General features: G+C 34.8%; 1 protein-coding gene across 7 annotated transcripts in view; it reads right to left on the bottom strand.

The window, feature by feature from the left end:
• The window catches only part of RhoGAP19D (Rho GTPase activating protein at 19D), a 517,193-nt gene that overhangs the window by 124,697 nt on the left and 369,648 nt on the right, over window positions 1-22,848 (bottom strand). For 3 of the 7 annotated variants that reach the window (XM_072532349.1, XM_072532353.1, XM_072532355.1), the window contains 7 exons: window positions 20,540-20,826; window positions 17,893-18,042; window positions 12,170-12,274; window positions 10,718-10,957; window positions 9,163-9,213; window positions 6,326-6,440; window positions 107-193 (listed from right to left, as the gene is read on the bottom strand). In XM_072532349.1, coding sequence (XP_072388450.1) covers window positions 107-193; window positions 6,326-6,440; window positions 9,163-9,213; window positions 10,718-10,957; window positions 12,170-12,274; window positions 17,893-18,042; window positions 20,540-20,826 — 1,035 coding nt within the window. The remainder of the gene's footprint in view (window positions 1-106; window positions 194-6,325; window positions 6,441-9,162; window positions 9,214-10,717; window positions 10,958-12,169; window positions 12,275-17,892; window positions 18,043-20,539; window positions 20,827-22,848) is intronic. The other 4 variants (XM_072532351.1, XM_072532352.1, XM_072532350.1 and 1 more) reach the window with 4 other exon arrangements.

Raw genomic sequence — 22,848 nt, forward strand, 5'->3', positions numbered from 1 at the left:
ATCTGATTCCACGAACTGATTAAATAGAAAGCTAAAATATTCATAAACCAATATTTCTGTTAAATTCTGTTTAGTGTTAGTTGTGCTTTTTATATAACCAGCTCACCGCAAGGGATAGGTAGAGTCTTCGAACATTTTTCTGAGTTGTTGAATATCACCGGGAAATAGAGGAGGTCGCCATCGCCTGTGCGCGCTGGCAAGAATACCAAAAATTACCAATAATAGAGCATAGCGCAGAATAATAGTGTGTGCTGTTCTACCACTACTTTTTTAGATACATGTTTGATATTTTTCTATGAAGATGCTTAATATAAATAACTATTCAAGTCGAACAAAATACTAACAATTAAATATATAATCTTGTATCCAAATTTTATTAAAAAATGTACTTGACTACAATTATATGGACTCTTACATTAAAATAACACAAAAAATAATTAATAAGTAAAATTACCGTTTCCCGGAGTTAACTACTGGAACGAGCAGAACCAAAAGCGGAAAGAAAAATTAATCCGCGGCGAACTATTCGGTCGCAGGGTTTTGTGAAGGTGCTTTCTTAAAAACAACGATTTTCACTAAATTATGTCAGCCCAAAAGGATATTAAGGTTAAAGTCTTCATCAAGGACAGTCTAGAGGCATTGGATTAAAGTCTCCATTGTCTAAAGTAACTTTCCATAACTTCCAAATCCCCTCAGTCAAAATATCTTCAGGTTCTTCTACGGATTTTATTTGAGTTGATGGAGCCCAATCGTTGTCGTTGTCAAACTTTATTGATGTTGTATTCGGCATGTCGGTAATGTAAAGGCTGAAAAGCAATGGTGCAAACACTGATCCTTGCAGCAGGTTATTCTTGATTGATTTTTCTGAGAGTGCTAATTTCTGTTAACATTATTATTTGAAACACTGTCGTTAAGCATATATCCCATCAATTCTTCTTCTTAAAGTGCCCTCTCCTCAATGGAGGTTGGCTGCTACAATTTTAAAATCTTCTCTATCTTCAGCTGTTCTTATTAGCTGTTCAAAATTTAGCCCTGTCCATTGTCGGATGTTTCTGAGCCACGATAGTCTTTTCCTTCCTAGGCCTCTCTTTCCCTCGATTTTTCCTTTCACTATAAGTTGGGCATATTGGTACTTATTATTTCTCAGTATGTGGCCTAGGTATGATGTTTTTCTAACTTTTACTGTGTTAAAAAGTTCTCTTTCCTTGCCTATTCTATGCAGCACTTCTTCGTTTGAGGTATGCGATGTCCATGAAATTTTGAGCATTCTCCGGTAGATCCACATTTCAAAGGCCTCCAATTTATTTACGGTTGATGTTTTTAGGGTCCACGTTTCAACTGCATATAGAAGAGTCGACCAGACGTAGCATTTTGATAAACGTAGTCGAATTTCGAGTTTTATTCGAGAATCACAAAGCAGTTTTTTTATTTTTTCGAAAGATTTTCTGGCCTGTTCTATTCTCGATCTTATTTCTAGATCAGGATTTAGGCTGCTATCGATCCAACATCCCAGATACTTAAATCTATTGACCTGTTCTAAAATGTGCCCATTTATTGTGCAAGGTAGAGGTACGTTTTGGTTTTTTCGGATTGACATCACTTTGGTTTTTTTAATGTTTATTTTCATAACAAATTGCTCACAGGTCGAGTTGGTCTTGTCGATGATTCGTTGTAGACCTACAACGTAGGTCTTTTACATTTACATTTACATACTCTTTACATTTACGCCATTCACCTTGACTCCATCCTTGGAATCCTCCAATGCTTCTTTAAATAAAAACTCGGAGTAAAGATTAAACAGCAGAGGCGACAGAACACATCCTTGTCTAACTCCCCTCCTAATTTCTACTTCTGCGGATGTGCAGCCTTCGATCCTAACTCTGGCGTTTTGGTTCCAGTACAAGTTTTTTAAGAATTTGATGTCTTTTCCATCTAAACCGACTTCTTGCAAACGTTCTAATAGTAGGTCGTGTCTTACTCTATCAAATGCTTTTTCGAAGTCTATAAAGCATATAAATATATCTTTCTGTTGGTCGTAGCATTTTTGGGCCAGAACTAGTAAACTGAACAGGGCTTCTCTCGTTCCCATACCGGCTCTGAATCCAAACTGATCGTCTCCGATGATTGTTTTGCACTTTCTATAGATACGATTATGTACGATTTTAAGTAGGACTTTTACTACATGACTCATAAGGCTTATCAGACGGAACTCATTGCAGTGTTGTGGGTTTGGCTTTTTTGGTAGTGGGATGAATATTGACTCCAGCAAATCTTGGGGTATTTTACCTGTATCATAAATGCGATTGAATAAAAGGACAAATATTTCGATATTTTCTTCGCTGATTAATTTTAACGTTTCTGGGTATATTCCGTCTGGACCTGGGCTTTTATTTGTTTTAAGATGATTAATTGCATTTATGATTTCAGATTTCAGAATTGTTGGCCCTTCGTTGTTATTTTCCAATCTTGGTTCTTCTCGTATGTCATGAAAAAGAATTTTAATATAGTTTTCCCATTCTTTCAGTTTGTCTTCCGTTGATTCTAGCAGTTTGCCATCCGTGTTCAGCATGGTGTGAAAAGTCGTTCTCTTGGTAGTCGATGTAAACTCTTTTACCTTTTTATGTAAATTAAAAAAATCCTGCCTTTGTTGTAGTTCTTCTATTTCCACGCATTTTGTTTCCAGCCATTTCTCTTTTGCTTCGGTTATTTTTTTTTTCGAATTATTCTATTTAGTCTTTTGTATTCTCCATCCTTGTCATTTTTTCCTTTAGATTCTCTTCGTTTGTTCATTAATTGTAAAATCTCTTCTGTCATCCATTCCTGTTTGTTATTTTTAGGTGTTACTTTTAGATGTTTTTCCGTTACATTGTTCATTTTTTCTTTAATAGTTTTCCACAGAACGTTTATGTCATCGTACTTGCTAATTCTATTGTGGTCGATATTTCCTAAATTTTTGTTTAATTCTTTATTTACTGTCTGATGTATGGTGTCGTTTTTCAATAATTGGATGTCTAATAGTTGGTGTTGAGGTTTTTGTTTCTTTATTAGTTTCCATCTTGCGCGAACTTTTGCAACAACAGGATTATGATCGGAATTGATGTCAGTTCCAGGATATGTTTTTGCACTGATGATTGCATTGTGATATCTTTTGTTGACCAATACGTAATCTATTTGGTTACGGATTACTCTGTTTTCATTGTGTTGTGGTGAAGTCCAAGTGTACAATCTGCGAGGGTGTAATTTAAACCATGTATTTGTCGCTACCATGTTGTGTTGTTGGCAGAATTCTGTCATTCTCTCTCCCCTGTCGTTCCTTGCTCCAAGTCCGAAGTCTCCAATCAATCCAGAAACTTTTCCTCTACCTAACTTAGCATTAAAGTCACCTAAGATAAATGTTAGGTCTCGTTTTTTGGTCATATTTATAAGTTTTTCTACGTCTGCATACCACGCTTCTAGCTCTTCTATGGGTTTATCGGCCGTAGGGGCATAAGTTTGAATGATGTTAATATTTACTGGCTTTCCGGATAGTTGAATAAGAAGACATCGGTCCGAAAATGGCACAAAGTTTGTGACGGCATTGTTATATTTGTCTTCTAAAATTACTCCAACCCCGTTACGATGAACCGGATCATTATTACCCGAGTAATAGAAAGTTTTGTTCATGGTTTTAACTTTACCTGAACCTGGCCATCTAACTTCACTCAAACCCAATATCTGCAACCCTAAACGTTTCATTTCGTGGCATGCATTTGCTAGTTTTCCTGATTCGAACAGACTTCTAACGTTCCATGTTGCAATCTTAAAGTTTGTATTTAAAATATTTAGGCTATTCCTCCCGGGGATTCTTCGCACCCCTTGATCATCTAAGATCTGCCGGGGACTAGGGGCCATTTCTGTTTGTGCTTTTATTGTAGTTTTCTTGGGAAATATATACCAGAGTGGTTTCCCGTTGTCTTCTCTGGTTTGTATTTTAGCCGATCCTCTGGACACAGACGCTATTTGCAGCCGCCCACTCCGGCAATCGCTCGGTAAAATTTTCGCCATATCTGGCTACCCTCACTTAGTTTAGCCTGCAGACCAATGCAGTTGCCCGGGGTGTGACACGTGGAGCCATAAGTGAGAGTTAGCTGTCTTATGAGGACCAGTTATCAAGAACCATCTCCCGTCTATGACGCTCGATGTGGTCGTTCCTATAAAAGGTGCTACCTCTATAACACAACTCTACACCCTCCTATCAATATGGATATGAATTTAGAGGAAACGGTACATAAGAATTTATACATCATTACTTCTCGCTGTGTGTGAAGGTCAAAGAAAGCATCAATAAACTCTAGTTTGACTGGAATAGCTTTAAGTACTATTGGACTTATTCTTTTATAAATTAATATTTCTAATGCTGTTTGACGCTTCGATTTCTACTCCGGAAATCATTTTCAAAGAGATTATTTCAGGATTTTGTGAAAAAAGTATAACCGCCAAAGTTGTTGATGGGGTTATATCTTTTTAAAATTGACGGTCTACGTACTTGACCATGGTCTTGTAGGTGGCAGCCATGCATTTAGCAGTAAAAATCTAAAGGTATATTTTGTGCCCTCAGGATATCAAATTCTGATTATTTTGTGTTTCTACATTATTTGTAAGTTTTGTATTCTTTGTGTATTGTGTGTTATACATGTATTGTGTATGATTGTAGATGATACTGTCCGACTTTCTTAATCCGCTATTGTTGGTACATTCTTATTGTTGACTTCTTTTAGTATTGGCAACCAAAGCCTGCTACATTCTGCTGATGGGTTTGTGATACATATTTTTTCATTGAGTAAGATGAGAGCTGCTTCTTTAATTTTTCTCTTTTTTATGCCTGTTTCTTTCATGATTATTAATGCATCTTTCTATTGTACTCCGTGCTTAATGCCCCAGGGATGTTTGCATATCTGTGATTTGTTGAAGTCCCTGTTTTTGATGTATATTTCATGCTCGTTTATCCTGACACTTGTTGTCTTGCGGTTTCTCCCACATAGAAATTGTTGCATTCATAGGGTATTTTATAAATGCAGTTCTTTGATCGCTCTTGTGTGTAGTTAGGTTTAGTTTTGGACAGGATAGATCTAAGCATTGGTTGTTTTGCTGTTGTACTTATTTTTCATCCTTTTTAATGTTTCTCATAAGGCTTTGCATACGGAATTATTGACATCTTTGACACAATTTGAGGATCACTTTTTTTGTCGTGGTCAGCTGCTTTAATCGATTTTAGTATAGTTATCGCCTTTGAGCGTCTTAACTCTCGTGAAATTTCGCTAGTCTGAATGATTTCATGAAGAAATGTATTATCCAGGTTCTTAAGCTTTCTAGTAATTTATACCGACAACAAAGAAAATTTTCATTTGGTCAGCTCGTTTGTTCGATTATGAACGAAATGGGGGTAGATGCCGTCAAACTCTGTGGTTTTTGCGGTAGTAGTATCTTTAAAGGTAGCTGCTATTTCTTCTGTTAAAAAAGGATGCGAATACTCGATTTCTATCGATTCTGATTTCAAATGTTGATTTACTTGTATCAGCTTTTTTTTCTCTGAGTGTTTTTGATGTCGCCACAATATGAAATGCTACAGAATTTGGGCTCACTGCCAGCTCTTTGTTGTTGAATGAGTTTTTCATATCCAAGTTTTCTTATTAGAGACTATACTTTACGAGTTTTTTGAATTATAGGTTTTCTATAGTCTCAGTCAATTTTTGTTGTCTTCCTGTATTTAAAACTACGGATCTGCGATTATTTGGTTACCAGTTTCCAGAAAATTGTCATATGAGATCAACATCAACCACGGATATATCTTCTTCGATATCCTCTACCAGTTCGCGGGAAAAATGCATTGGTGTTGAACCAACTGAAATCCCAGTACATGCTCAAATTAAAAATGTACATGACAAAACAAATAATGTAATGTTTTGAATATCTCTAGAAGAATTTGCCCTAAAAACCTACAATAAACAGTTATATCGAAGCAAAACAGATAAACATACATCTTCCAAATGATATTACGACTATATAGTTGCAAACATCGGCGGTGATGACGAAAGATTAACAATGGAGGGATATAGCAAATGTCAACTCATGATATCACGATAATTGCATCAGATTACTTACTAAAGAGAAAACTACGGTTTCAGTTGCAAAAAAAAATTGTATACCTTAAATGAGATATCGCTCTTATAGCATCAAATGTAAAGATATCAAAAATGTATCATTGAAGAATTTAACTAAATAAGTAGTAGAAAATATTTGTACAGTCACAAGTCTAAAGAAAATAGTGTCAAAATGAATTACTTACCTTCTTAAAGTCTGCGGTGACAGCTCGCCGCTGTCGCTCAAGTCGCTGTCGATGTGCATTCTACCCCCTTCCGTAGCTTTTAGGTAGGATTCCCGTCGAGTTGCCCGTTCATCATCTATTAAAAAGATTAATTTGTTATATTTCCGACACAGATAATTGTGTTATCTGGTGAAGAAATCAAATGACTGCGCATAGATATAAGGGCAGTTCTTAAGGAGAAATTAAAGGGTAGAAAGTACCGGTTTTATGTTTATGTGAGTATTTCTTTAAAAGACGCTAAAAAAATTTTATATTAAAAGGGTAGCTTTCGTATTCAATTATTATAGTGCAGTCGTCAGAGAGTTGACCCCTAAAAATCATACGAACAAGCTGAATGTTGCAGAGAATATTAATTTTGGGACCATAAAAAGATGCAAAAAAGTTTACCACTCCAAAGATGGTGCTAGTAGAACTTTCAAGTAAAACAGTTGCATGAGCAACTAGAAGAACACGATGAAGACTGCAGCGGGTCCAATAAGATCATCCAAGAACGACTGAAGAATGTTCTCTACAAGAATGGAGATAAGATAAATTCCATCTTGAATCGGCAAGGAAAAAGCAGTTTTAACGAAGATCGAAGAAAGTTCTAGAAATAATGCTGAAAATGTTTCCAAAAGATTTGATGAAACGTTTCAAATTATTAAAGAAGCAGCTAAACAGCTGATGAGAAATTTGAAAACGTTCCTCAAATGATCGAAGAATTTTCTAGAAAAAATGATGATAAGTTCGAGAATGTTTCCAAAAGATTCGATGAAACATCTCAAATTATTAAAGAAGTAGCTAGACGGAAACGACGGAAAATTCGAAAATGTTTCTAGAAGATTCGACGAAGTATGTGGTCAGAACAATGAGAAATTTGAAGAAGTTTCTAGAACATTCGATAAGGTAGAAGAGAAGATCAAACAGGTAGAGAGCATGATAATTGATACTAAAGTGCTACCACCAGTTAATGCAGTAGTTTTAGATCCGGTAGTGAAAGAAGAATCACCTAGAGACGAAACGACACATCATATAAGATTCAAATTGCCACCATTTGATGGAAAGTCTTCTTGGTCCATATAACTTAGACAATGCGACACCCAATCATTGGACATAACAAGAAAAGGCTGTTTCCTTGACTGCTGCTTTACGGGGTGATGCTGCGGATATCCTAAGGTCGATTCCTAAGGGTCAAGAAAAATGTTACCAGACCTTGTTCACTCGACTAGACAAACATTACGGAGATGCCCATCTACAACAAGACTACAAAGTACAAATAAGAAGTAGAATTCAACGAGCAAGTGAGAATTTTCAAGAATTTGAAGCATATGTTTATCCTAAAGTACCAGACAATATTTTGGAAGAAATTGCTGGAGATACCTTCGTCAATGAGTTAAGAGACAGTGAACTAAAGAAATCTTTACGACTAGCAAGACTGACAGTTTTAGATGAAGCGCTCGCCATTGCCTTGGAACACGAAACAGCTAGTCGAGCTTCACGGAGCTATCGAGTACGAAACTCTGAAGAGAGCGAAGAAGAAAACAAAAAACGTCTGGAGAAAATCGTACGGAAAGTAGTTCGTAACACGATGCCGAAGAGACGCGAAACCAGATGTTGGAATGGTGGCGACGTATATAACATTCGCCGTAAATTGCAAGAAAATAATACAACAGTCAGAAAGCTAGAACAGATCTAACACCGTGCTGGAAAAAGTCATTCAAATGCTGATGCTCAGTCAAGACCATACAGTGCAAATTGTAATCACTGTCTTTAATTAGAAGAACGACTTTGCCCCGTGAGACGAACATTAATGATCTATGGCGGACTCAACAGCTACAAGACGCTAAAGCAGATGATCCATGTATAAAAAGAGTATTGAATTGGATGTGTCGAAGCGAAAGACCTTCTTGGCAAGACATTAGTGCATGTAGTCCAGAAGCCAAGTGTTACTGGAGCCAGTAGAATTGCCCAGTGCCAAAAGATGATCTTCTTTATAGAACCTTTGAGAACGATGATGGTACAGAAACTAAGCTTCAGTTGATTGTACCTAAAAGTAAAGTGTCAGAAGTATTGCGTCAGTTGCATGACGGTGCATCAGGTGGACACTTTTGTATTACGAAGACTCTGCAAAAGTTTGACAACGGTTCTATTGGGTGAACTGTAAAGATGATGTAATACGATGGTGTCGGAAATGTGAAATTGATCTAATGAGAATTATAAGAAATGACAAAAATCGCGCCACGTATATCTATTTGACACCTTTATAAAAACTGTGTTCATTTGCGGCAAAATACAAAAATTGCATACAAAAGCGGCACTTTTTACCTTTAGAACACATTTTAATTTTTGTTGATAGAACACTCTAATCAAAAGATATTGAATTTTTACCGTAGAGCTGATGCAAATTTTATTGAGCATTGATTTCGCGCGTGTATAACATTTTTTTCTACGGCGTGCAGATTCTTTGTAAATGGATTTATACCGTTTGTCCTAGTTGGACGAAGGGGTTTTAAGGGAAGTAGAAGTTGTCAACTTTTTTGCATACTTTTTGGGGTCTCAAAATTGACATTCTCAGAAAAAATCAGCTTGTTTATATGATTTTTAGAGGTTCAGTGGCATTTAGAGGTTCAGCGTTCAGTTATGGGGTTCTATTTTTCTTTATCTACCGAGTTTATATCCAATACCTTAAAAGGAATGGATATTATGCTTATAAATCGGTTATATATGCATAGTTACTGTTAAATGATTACAATATGGTAATTATATGATTATTAAATTAAATGTAGTAGAAGGAAGGTGGATGTTAAATAATAACTTACCTAAGTTAGTACTTTTATTTCGCCTCTTTACCACCACAGGTTTATCTTCCACTAAAAATGAAACATGTTAAATAAGAAATGATGATTTCTGAAGACATGAGATAAATGATTTAGTTAAAGAAATAAAAAACAAGAAACCTTAATACCCATTGATGTACAACGGCGAGCAAAAAATTAGATTTCATTGACTTAAGAAAAAGGAATATTTCTTATCGCTCGGTACGCCTGTATGTTTTTGTATATGTATATTCAAAACTCCTCCTCCTATTTTAGTTTAAGTGAGGCCTATGTCCAGCAGTGGACGAAATAAATGAAGGCTGGATGATGGTATTTAAAACCCCTTTATCAACTTAAAAAAACATGGTTTTTTAAGGATTTAAAGGTGTTTCGCTCAATTTTTGAATATCATAGAAGACTTAGTTACTTCAAATTACATATAACCTACAAAATGTCAAAAAAAACTCAAAAACCAGTTTTTTGTGTTTTTGAAGGTGGCGCTTATGCAGTGCTCCGGATTCTAACGTAAGCCCATAGCCTCTCAGTCTTTGCAGGACCTGAGACCGAGAAGTCCTTAATCCCCTTCCTCCCAAAATCTCCCTACCCTCTTATAAATCCGCGAGGGCGGAACAAGTCAGTCCAGGCTAGTGGAACCAGTAAGCCTTGCCCCGCTCGCAGGGATAAGTATCCCCTAAGAATTGTAGATGCATTGATAAGGATATTGAGACAGGCGTCTTCTACAAAGGTGACAGCATTTATTAGAGTGGTGACAATTTATTAGAGTGGTTTATTAGATTTATTACAGTTTGAAATCCTAAATTATTAGACACATTTGTGTCTAATACGATTTGTTATTAAATATTGTTATTAAATATGAATAATGCACGATTTGTTATTAAATATACAATATAGAAAAAAATAGACCTCTGCCATCTGCAAAAAAAGTTATAGGCATTAAAAAAATCATTTTTAGGTTATGGACACTCAATATACGGGTCTATAACGGCGTATCCTTTATAATGCAAAATAACAAAAATCCTTATAATTTTAAATTCATCTAACTTTTTGCTCTCCAAGGTAGTATCATGAAGATTGTGATCTTCCTGAAAATTTAATGTTATTCAAAAAGTATGTTGACTATTAACAAAACAATGATAGAAAAATATTTTCCAAAATAGGATGGAAAGGATGAAGACTAAGGTTTTTAGAAAAACGTATGAGTTAGTGGTTAATGTTATTTAAAAAATAAACCGTCTACAAAAAAATATTAGTAATATAAAGATGTCTTATTTCTGCTCTTACATCTCCTAATGCTCTTCAGTTCGGACTGAACTAAACAATATCCTTAATCTTTTCTTGAGCAGTGCTTTGCTTGTAAATATATTCTTTTCGATTAATTAACTTTTTTACATATATGAAGACCACCATTTCAAAACGGTGTATGGAACCCCACTTAATACAAAAAAACTCTCTCCTGTTATTTAGTATGTTAGTTATGAAGCAAACCAAACACCCTTTTAATTAATGTAACTCTTAGGAGTCCAATCATTAAACTCACAATGTGGTAAAAGATTCCGTCTACTGTCCTGAATATTGGGTGGTTTTAGGTGCCAGATGGATTTAACAGGCCCTTCCAAGTCCAGCTGAGTTGGCCGAATCGCTTTATGTGCCGGTGCAGGTGTTACAGATAGCGAAGGAGTAACGGGGATTTGTTCAACAGGTTCGGGTATTAGAGGAGGTAAATCAGCAAATGGCGGATTGGAAGGCGATCGGGATAGTTCCGGAGTCACTGCTGAGTCTATGAAGAAATTGATAGTCAAGTTATTTATGGTATTATTTTGAAGAAAAAGATTTTATTAAGTTGTTAGTCACAAATAAATAGTATAACAATAGTGTAAAATATAAAAACAATATACACTTTTAAACTATGCAGGTCATGCACTTCATTGTGAATGACCTGAATGAACAGAAGTGGAAGAAGCGAATGACAACAAATAAAGTAGCAAAGACGCCAAAAGACGGTTCCTCAATAGGAAGACGATTAGTAGGAAGACCACGAAAACGATGGAGCGACAACTTACAGGAGGCACATTGACAAACAGACAGCCATGTCTACATAAAAAAAGAAGAAAAAGAAAATTGAAAGAATAAATTATTTTACTAAAAATCACGGAGAATCATGGTAGGAAACAATTTCGTTCTCGACACCCACAAACCATTCACTAGAATCTGTAGACTCAAATCTTTCAGAGAAAAAATATGCATTAAGGTTTTCTGTCTGTAATAAGTATCTGTTCTTGTCTAATTTGTATTCTGGTCGGTCAAAGACCTCTTTTCAATAGCCCACTTAAACCACTAGAGTACAAACCAAGAGGAGAAACAGAAAAAAAAGTGTATTTAGCAGCAAGTCTTACCATAATAATACTGACAAGATTGAAAACTCAGAACGCACAAAAGAAGTAACACATGGTGACCTGTTTTTAAGTTCAAAGAAATTCACAGGTCTTTGTTATTTTTGTCAACTACGTCGCAAGCACAGAAAACGTTGTAAAATATCATACTTATGTGACCATTTAGTTAAATTATCGTCTTTCAAAAGCGCATTACAATAGCGCTGATTTATGAGGGTACTTGTCCCACGAACCTACAGACCACCTAAGAACGGTCGTCAGAGGGTTTTCTGCCTATCTCAAGTCACTTTAAATCGAGACAGCGTACTGAAAACATCTCCAGTTTATCGGTGACGTACTTTTTTTCGTGCCGTCGCGACACACAATGGAGATGATGGTGTTCAGATAAAAAACCAAGAAAATACTAGTGAATAGATTAACGGAGTGAATAAGTACTATAAATTAAAGATTAAGTGTACAAATATATAATTGAATAGTCACAAACGTGAAAGAAAAATCATCTTTTAGTTTTACTGTTACAGATAAGAACGGAATATGTCCAGTTTTGAAGATAGGGGATACAGAACATAAACATTGTTAGATTGATTACTGTAGCATACCTTTTATTTTATTCGGGTCATCTTTTGCCTTCCTTCTGTCTGCCAACGAACCAATCCATGATTCAACTGAATTTGATCGCACTCTTGTTGTTAGTTCTACCAATTCTAAATAACAAAAAGAGTAGGAATTAATTAAATGTTTCAATATCTATAAAAACTTATACACCTCCTACGCATGCGCGAATGCGAGTGTGCGCGTAGGTTAGTGTGTGTGTTTGCGCGCAAACGCGTGTGTGTTATCCAGTTGCCAAGTTACTGAGAGGGAATTTACTGTGATTTAAATAATTATATTCTTCAATTCAATTCTGTATTCTTCTTCTAACGTCTAGGATGATACAAGTGCTGTTTTGACTGCATACAACTTCTGTAAGAGAGCAAAAGCCAGCAAACGGATTAAATTGTCGATGGTCATCTTTCATAAAGTCAAGACCTTTCGCTTTTTTGTTATTCTTATAAAGATGGGACAGATAATCGATTTAGACGTTTATTAAGAAACAATTCTAGCGTTCTAGCATTCTACTTCACTAGTATTGCACTTTCACGTATTAACCCTTTCCAACGCGCTAGGAAAGATTGATCTGGCCGTCAACGAAAATAAAACCAAGTTCATGGTATCTATCAGGGACAGGTCCCAGAGTCAGAAACATGGGACATAATTTTAATGCTGGTAACTATAATTTTGAAGTTATTTAACAATTCTCTTATCTGGGAAGGAAGAATAAAATATCGGAAGAGATTAACCATAGAATAACACTCGCAAATGAGTTGCTAGGTTGCTACGGACTAATAAAACACTTTAGAAGCCACTGCTTAACAAGGAACACAAAGATCATGATATATACAATCTTAGTACTTCCAGTTCTAATGTATGGTTGTGAGACATGAATGCTTTCAAATACAGAAAATAGTAATATATTAATATTCAAGAGGAAAATATTAGACGTAATAAATGAATATGCAACTTGTCGTCGTCGATACAACTTTAATCTATACAATAAATATAAAGAATTAGCCGAAGGCAGAGGTATGGGACATCTATCTAGAGCAAACGAAAGCTACCCTACACGACGTATTGAGATAGAGGGATGATGTGGATGAGGATGCAGTCTTTAAAGATCCCCGTCAATTTTAAGTGTTTATCCACTATTCCAAGAACCAGCCCTAAGGAAGAGTTCACCCGAGGGAATTAGAAGTTAGAAGCACTCAGCATCATCTATATCTTGTAAGCGAAATTTGTTACTTAGAATTAAGAAGATATATATTTATTAAAAAAGATTTTACGTCAGACTCCTCTGAGTCCATAGATGACTTAGGGTTAGATTTAGAAGCTAATTTAAACAAAAATTCACTGCGAAGGGATAGATTCCTAGAAAGATTAAATAATTTAAGAGTATCGCCTAAAATATACATAATTTTGAAAATAACTAAAAGTATCACCTATAAATATAGATAAGTTCCACAATTTGACGTAAAAAATTAAGCATCCCTCCAAATTTTGACGGAAATCCAAATGAACTACATGAATTTATTAAAGTTTCGACAATACCTCAAAACCATTATTACGATAGATTTAATGCAGCTAATATACAAAATAAATTTTTGCTTTATGGTATTATATGTAAGTTAACAGGTAAAGTTTGTTTAGCAGTAAATGGTTGACTTCAATTAGTATCGACTATAAACATCCTGGGTTAACCAATAATAGTATAAAAGGCCCGGTTTCAGGTAACGATGGTTTACCTAAGGTAAAAGGTCTTAAAAATGGGCCAAGTCAGATAAATTTAATAATATTTACGACCGCACTAATTGAGGTCAACCATTTTCTGCTAAACAAACTTTAGAACAAAAGAAGTAATATCTATATATGGATGTGAAACTTAGAATGAAATAAAAAATGCATTAATTCAAAATTTTGGAGATCAGAGAGATGAAAATTCGCTTACTAGGGACCTAGTAAATTTGAGACAAGGCTCAACAGAATCTATCATGCATTTTTACGAAAATGTAATGGGACTTTTAAGTTGTATTAACAACTACATAGAACTACATACTGTAAATGCTGATATAAAAAGAAGCAAACAAGAATTTTTCCGTCAATAAGTTCTCACAACATTTCTAACAGGGATACGAGAACCAATGTGTTCCGTTATTAGAGCAATGAGACCAGGAAGTTTAACAACAGCAATACAATATGTGCAAGAAGAAAATAATGTATAATATCTATCTAAAAATCAGATAACTCAATCCACAACATCAGGAAGAAACGAAAATGACCAAGAACGTCGACCGCAAGGAACAACTCATCAAGTACCCATCCAAAAACTATTCTATCAATAGCCAAATTTTACACCTCCGCAAAGGCAGCAACCGGTTAGGCAATTATACCCACAGAACCAATTCCAATCTCAGGTCCGACAGCCACTCCGGAGCCAAACTTCAACCAATTTAGATAAAATTAATTCAAACCCTCCAGCATTCAGATCCCAGAACCAGTCTGACATTACTGTGATATTAATCTGAAATATGTGTTTGAAGTTTGAATATTATATTTTGAATTGTAACTAAAATCTTTGCTAGTGTAAATAAAAGTTTATTTTACAGAAGATTATTAATAAAGATCGGTTCATATTTAATCTACTGTTGTAATTCTTTTCGAATTTCTTATAACTATAAAATCGTAAGCAAGTACAAGAAAATAAGACAGAAGTAGTTCCAAGTTTTCGACAAAGTCGAATCCTTTAAAGAAAAATAATATCAAAAATCTAAAAGCGATACAGAGTTCGAGACACAATCCAGTTCGAAATTTTACAAACGTAGTACCTAGTATAAAATCCCGAAGAAGTACGATGACAAATGACGTCTTATCGCTCATTAATGTTACCGTTACCGGAAGATGTAAGACGGTATAAAACCAGAACAGAAATAGAACAATACAATAATGTTAATTTGTCCACCTCTTTAAAAAATATATATTATTGCGATTAAAAAAATAATTATAAAAATACTAGCGCAAAACGGTTAGGCATCAACAATAAATCATACGATTAGTAAACAAACTATTAACTACAATTAAAACGAATAATAAAGAGAACATTTTAATTAAGAAAAATCCTTAAAAATGTATAAAATCTTGTAACATCTAGTGATCCTTTGTATCAAGATTATGTTCAAAGACACTGACTTCGTTGTATTTTTTTTTTAATTCAATTATTTCTCTTCGGTCTTTTGTCTTGATACTTTTTAATGACCAATACAAATTTTTATAGTAATAAAAAGTACCGTGGGCCCTAGATATTTGTTCTGAAATACTCTAAACAATAAAGACTTTTTTAAGGTGCCGCAAAGAGTACCGCTACCATTTTGACCACTCCGGTTTGGATTCAACCTTTGTTGAATGCAATTCCCCAAACCGTTGATTCATCTAGGTTGTGTTTCGCCAATATAAATATACCTAAATTGTCAAATCTAGCCATTTTCCATACCAAGTAACATTTGTGTCATCACCTCTGTTTGTCTAATATTAATTTTTTTTATTTCTCGTTTATTCGCCTGTCAGATATCTTATTTTTACTATATTATAGGGTCTTAATTTCGACAGGTGCTCCCAATTATTGAAAACAATTGATCCTTTTCTTTTCTTTTTTGTTATAACTTTCGCGCGTTTCGTACTTCCTTAAACGACCCCTACAACGACTTAGCAATGGAACCTTCAAGACACAAAATGTATTAGTGTCCTGAGCCTACTTACTAGAAGTTTGGTTCATTGTTGCGTATTAAGGAGTATATAATGCTACCTCAAGTATACAAATAACAAAGAAAAAGAATAATTTCCAGCAATACCCACAATTTCCTAATTTGTTTTTTTTTTGTAGGGTTTTGTTGAGAACAATTTTTATTGTTGAGTTTTTGTGTACGAGTCCTTTATTTGTGGTATGTTGTTTTTTTTTATGTTATTTTTAGCTGTACAACTGCTATAGCAGGGAGCTTCTTGGGGGGAGCTTTGTGCAATATATTTATGGTAATTGTGTCAATAATCTCGGGTTTAGGCAGAATGAAACATGTAACTGGGGATGCCATAAAAAAAATAAAGACCGAGAGAAAGAGGCAAGGTATTGCACGTTAATACCATCTTCTTTATTTTTCACATTCTACAAGTGATTATTAGATTTGCGTTTGCAAGGTTTGCATATCTATCTGTTTGTGTGTGCAATATGAATGAAGGAAGAGTCCTAGAATTTTGAAAGTTGCAGATATTTCCGGACAGAGAGGACATAGATGCCCAACAAACTCGTTAGACGTTCAGGAAAGGCTGTGTTACTTTCAAGGTTTATACTTCGATATTGTATAAGTTTATTTCAGGTAATTTTCAGGGAATTTATAATTTTGTGTTTTAATTTTCTAATAATTAAGTTAATTTTAATTTTTTTCGCACTTACTTCCATGTACCGGAACGTCAAGAAGACATTAGATGTTACAAAAGAGTACAGAAAATACGATGTGCTTTGGCGAATATTATACGCTAATCACAAAAACAGAAAAATAAAACCAAAAGCTTAAGATTATATTTCCGTAGAGACACTTTCACAGAGAAGTGGTTCATCTGCTGACGAGACATACGAATCTAACCAGTTTGTGTATCCATCATTTGCACAATTTGTTTCTATTTCGTTGATATGTTCTGTCTACTTTTATCTGCCTCAAATGTTTCTGTAAACAAAAATGGATTTTATTTTGTCCCGGTAATATTTTCTGTCAACTATTGAATGTTTTTCAAATGTTTGTGTAAATAAAAACTGGTAAGTAGGAAAGAACTCTCTTGCCTCATAATATATGCAATTTTACATATATGTGCAACAAAGTACTAAACGAGGCGCCATAATGAAAAGGTTATGGAGTATACAAATATAAGAATTTAAACGCAAAAATTGAGTATAGCTTTGCGCATTTGTTTAAAATTTTGTTTCTGGTCGCTGTCACATTTGTGTTACATATTTAAAATAACTGACGAATAGGTTATTGGCATATGAATAGAAAGTTTGTTGCACTTGTATGTGCACTAATGTGTCAGTGCGAAGTGAAAAGTTTCTTTTTAGACAGAAGTCAGCAGGTTTCTCTTGCATTTATATGTTCCGAATGTCTTCAAAACTAGACGACTTCACGAATCTTTCTTAAACAAAAGAATATATCGTTGATACTCTTGTGTTTGAGTTTTGATTGCAAAACCCTGTTATACATATCCACTGATTCAAGTAGATTCATGTAACATATTCTAGAAGAAGATAAATGAGTATTCACAACTTCTGAATGTTAGGAAACACTATTCTGTTTTTGTATAATTTTTTTTTTCACGAACTAAACTAAAATCTACTAAGAATTGCCTTTTTGATTGATTTTTATCACATTTTCAAGGATTTTTGAATTAAAAGTAATACTATTAAATATAAATAAAATACTGACAACAGTAATACAGTTCAACAGGTAGTTACACAAATTACAGTAAACTATCAATTCATACTATCATAATTCAGCTATCAGTGTTATCCTGAGACTTTGTTGTGTTCTTAGAGCTCATAATCATTGTATATCATATCCATACAGCTCCTCTGGTAGATTTTAAATAACACAACGAAGTCTCTATATATTCGCAAATATTGTAAAACACCCTTGTACATATGTTAATCTAACTAGCATTACTCAAAACATCAAACGGCATTCACTCTAACCTGATAAGGGTTTGCCCGATTGGGTTTCCGAGGGCGGAGGACAGTGTAAGTATTTGCTTCCACTAGAAATGGTGACATTTCCGGAAAGCCCCTTACCGCTGCCACTTCCAAACAAGATTTCGTTGACGCTAGCACTGCTGGCGTTGCTCCCTATTTCGACCAAGTGTAATTTCTTAAATGCTTGAACATTTCGACTATTTGATGTGGTATAAAATTGGTGTAACGAGAATATTTGGTTTTTCCATATATAAACACTACTTTAATTTCAGACCTCATGTGAAGTAGAAGGAGAAGGAAAGATGGTGAAATAGAAATATAAGTAAGGAAGAAAGAGGAAGAATTATGAAGATCTATGAGTTATGAAATGGGTAAGAGGAATTGAAGAGAATAATACAAAGAAAATAAGGATACAGAAAGAAGCTGGGGAGCATAGAAAGGAGGAAAAGTATGTGTACCTTGGAAAAGCAATTGGATGAGAAAAAGAATGATGAATAAAGGAGGGTAAAAAAGAGTATTGAGAGAAACAATAGATAATTTGGAGCGAAAGTAAGGACGAATTACGAAAGTGGAGGAAAAGAAAGAACCAGGAAAGTGGGGAGGGGAAAAGAGAAATGCGTAAAAAGAGTTAAAGAGAACATTCAGGAATAATATAAAAAGCATAAGGATAGTGAAAGAAGCAGTGAAGCATAGAGAAAAAAGTATGTGTTCCATGAAACTTGGCACATGAAAACGAGGAAGGAAAGATTAATGGGAGAAATAATGAATAAATTGGGAAAAAGTAAGGAGGAACTGGCAGTAGAGAAAATGAAATAGATAAGGAGTTAGAAGTAATAATAATGAATAAAACAAAGGAAATAAAGATAGGGGTAGAAGCTTGGGCGCATAGCGGAAGTAAAAAAAAGTTGAGAAAAGAAAAATGAGTAATGGGAGAAAAATGGCTAAATTGAAAGAAATGTACGGATTATTCGAAGGAAAGAGGATAAACTGGAGGAGTAAAAATATGAATCAATAATCAGTTAGAGTTCCGTATGTCATCAACGATATATTATCCGGAACTAAGCAAATTGTATTTGTAGAATGTATTAACAGCTTATCAAGTTGGAAATATAACGAGACTACAAAGAAATGCGCGGCCACATAATGTAAAATTTATGTAACCAATAAAATTAACTTGATCAAGAGTATAGCGAAAAGAAAAACGTAACCAAGATTATAATATCATTCCAACATCAGTAGAAATCAAAGTGAAAGACGTAGAAGAAAATGAAAATAGAAGAACAAAATAGAAGATGAGATCCGAATAAGAGCTGCGAATAAATGAACACTATTTAATAGGCAAATGAATGTACAGACCAGAAAATATGTTTGTAAGAACCAGTAAATTATAAAAAACGATAATGAAGACATATTTTAGCTAAAAAGAAAAAGTTACAAAGATGTTATTTGTCCAGAGCGTTCATATTATAACAAATGCTCCACGTGGAGCAGCAATGGACGAATATCTTCTTCTTCTTCTTGATGTGCCTATCTGTTACGAATGTTGGCGATCATCATGGCAATCAACACATATGTTGTATTGAACCAGATTCTGAGGTTCTTTAACCAAGATGTTCTTCTTCTTCCTGGACCTCGTTTTCCAAATATTTTTCCTTGCAGGATGGCTTAAAGGAGAGCATATCTGGATTCATTTCGCATAATATGTCCGAAGAACTGTAACTTGCGAGATTTGATGGTGGTCAGTACCTCTCGGTTCTTATTCATTCTTGTGAGGATCTCCAAACGGGATCTTAAGCATTCTCCGATATAGCCACATCTCAAATGCTTCCAGTTTTCTGGACATATCTTCGTTCAAGGTCCACGATTCAACACCATAAAAAAGGACAGAGCAGACGTAGCAAGGCAGCATTCTTATTTTTATATCAAGAGAGAGGTTGTGACTCTTGAAAAAGGCCCCCATCCGATTGAAGGTGGATCTAGCTTTTCCGATGCGGAATATTAAGAATATTTCCTTAAAAGGCAGCTATTATCTATAGTTCAAAAAATGTTATAGATACCAACTATATGCAGCTTAACAAAATTAAATTGCTCAAATTATTTTAGGATTATTAGAATGGCTAGTAGGTGGCATCTTTTTCAGTAGGGAAGGATGTTAGTCATGGTTATTTAATTAATCAACGACCTAGAGAAAAAACCAACCACAAATCTTTGCCAATTTTTCTCTTACTTGGATAATTTAATATAATGGATAATATATTAGGAAAAATACTTAATTTTAGGTTCCTGTAGCCTCTTCAAATATAGGACTTCTGTGTTTGTCAACTTAGGTAAGACGATCGTAGGTTCGAAAACTACAGCAACAAGTTAAGGGAGCTTGCGCTGGGGACGATCCTTTACTTGCGAATATATTGCTTATTATATCTGTGATCGATCAAATAAATACAAAGAATGCAACAGATGTAGGAGGATCAAAGATATATTCACATACCCATGAAGGCAATAATAAACAATAATATTTTGATATTTTTGTTAATGTTTTATAACACCAATTTTATACCACTATAAACGTAAAATACAATTACTTATTAAGAAATTATTGGCTTACAAAATCTAGTATCACTCTACGCCTACCGAAGTAAAAACAACTCACCTGAACTATCTAAAGACCTGCTATCCCTCTGTATCCTTTTCAAAATTGAGCTCGACGAATTCATAGACGTTAAACTGGTATCCTTCTTAGGCTCCGAAGCTTTTATTTCATAGTCTTGCGCCATTTCGTTGACGTTAGGAACTAACTTTTTGTTGCTTAGTCGCGCCAACTCGCTTCGCGAAAAATTGGTTCGATTCGCCTGAACCGGATCGTCGTCAGGTAAAGGTCTTCCCGACTCGAAATCTTTTGCTCTTCGGGAGACTATTTGAAGAGGAGGAGAGTATACCCTAAAAAACAATTAAATAATTATCTATTGATCTATAAATTTCTAAAAACTTCTATAAATTTATGATAATCAACTCAAATATTATACCTATTGCTTCAATATGTTTTAAAAAATGGTAAGAAACAAATGGTTTATGATGCAATAATTCAGATGAAATTTTGAGATCGGGATGTTCAGTTTTTGTACAAATCAGCGTCGTGCTCTCTAAAATTATCTGAACTCCACGATTTGTTATGAAAAATGTCATATAAGATCGTATGTAGCAGTTATTTTAACATAGTTGAGGTTATTCTCTGAGAATATGTCACTTGTGGATCTCAAGTCAGTTTTCCCTAACGTTTTTGCTATATATACCGTATGTAAGCCATACATCTTGCATAATTACTGTATAAACAAGAAAATCTAAGAGACCCAAGACACAAGAACCCTTGGCCACTGCAGGAATTTACAACACATTCTCAGCAGTTGTGGTTCAGTGTACCTTGTAACAATAAAAGATATTGAAAATACTAGTTTGATTAAACACTATCATCCTCAAAGTAAACAAAGACCAACCGTTGCAAAATAAACCACCACGAAATCCTAAGACACTCGATCGACTTTAACAGTAAAGAAGAGGTTCTGCATATAAACATGATGAGGAGTTTTACGCTCCGAAATGTAAAAACTCTCACCAGACGCAAAGACACCGAGAAACCTCTCCAATATCGTTTGGCCCAGCCTAGAGTCCAGGATCCATACTTACTACTATCACATGAAGTGAGCTTAGAAATGGTTTATAACTCCATCAGAATACTGATGGAGTTATAAACCGTAATTGGATCTTTTCACGCAATACCATTGAAATTTGTTTGACATTTTATTCAAGTAGTTGTTGTTTCTTCCTTAACAGAAGGTTGCTTGTGTGTCACATAATTCTTTTGCTGCCTTAATCAGCAATTTGCCCTTCACGCGACATTACTCTTATCTGTATTTTTTTTTTGCAAATCTGTATTTTTTTTGCAAATGTGAAACGTTCCAAAATATTATGTTTGTATAACAAGGAATAGTGAACGTACTAAAGTGTGTGGTGAGCGAACCAAGAACAAGGTTTAAAAATTACCGCAAAAATCATTAGTAATATGTGATTAGTTCTTGGTATGTTAAACAGTTTTATGGAATCTTATTTTTTTCTTTCGGCAGTTTATGCCAGTGGTCTTTCGATTTTCCATGTAGCTCTTGAGCCGATAATGTGTAGGAAGGTAGATTATCATTTAACTTTCTCATAGATTAGTCCACTGCTCGCATCTTATTTATTTTTCTACACAAGGAATACGATCATCATAATTATCATCCAGCCTTCATTTATCACGTCCACTGCTGGACATAGGCCTCCCTTAAACTCCTCCATACTACGTTTCTCCGCTCTTGGCCTCCAATTTGTAACTTTACTCGCCCATCGTGAGTCGTGCATTCTCACTACATGGCATGCTCAGTTCCATTTCCACATTCTTTGATCCAGTAGCGTTTCAGTATAATATGGACTTATTTTACTATCTGATTTTCTTTTAGGACAGTGCACTCGGTGACTTTCTTGTACGGCGTTTATGATGCAATTATTCAAGTCGTTAAGATCGTTCTCGGAGGTTTCATGCAGTAGTAGCTTATTATTGATATGTGCCTGATATCTAATCGGGTTGTCCAGATACCATGAGATTTATTATTGATCATTATGTTCCTTTCTCTTTTTATGTTGATTTGGACTTTCGCTCGTATCATTCTGTGGTCACTGCTTGTGATAAACTTATTGAGTACTGTTACATATTTAATTATATGTTTTTTGATGTAGTCGATTTTGTTCCTTGTTCTACCGGTTAGACTTTCCCAGGTCCATCTTCTCTGCATCTTTTTGTGAAAGAAGCTGAAGTTGAATAAATTATTTTGGAGTAGAAATCCTAGTAGCGTTTCTCCTCGGTTATTTCTTCCTGGGGAACCGAATTTTTGTAAGGATGTTTCTAGCTCTGCTTCATTTACACCTATTTTT

This window comes from Diabrotica undecimpunctata, chromosome 5 (assembly GCF_040954645.1).
Source record: "Diabrotica undecimpunctata isolate CICGRU chromosome 5, icDiaUnde3, whole genome shotgun sequence".
In the NCBI taxonomy this organism is placed as follows: Eukaryota; Metazoa; Arthropoda; class Insecta; order Coleoptera; family Chrysomelidae; genus Diabrotica; species Diabrotica undecimpunctata.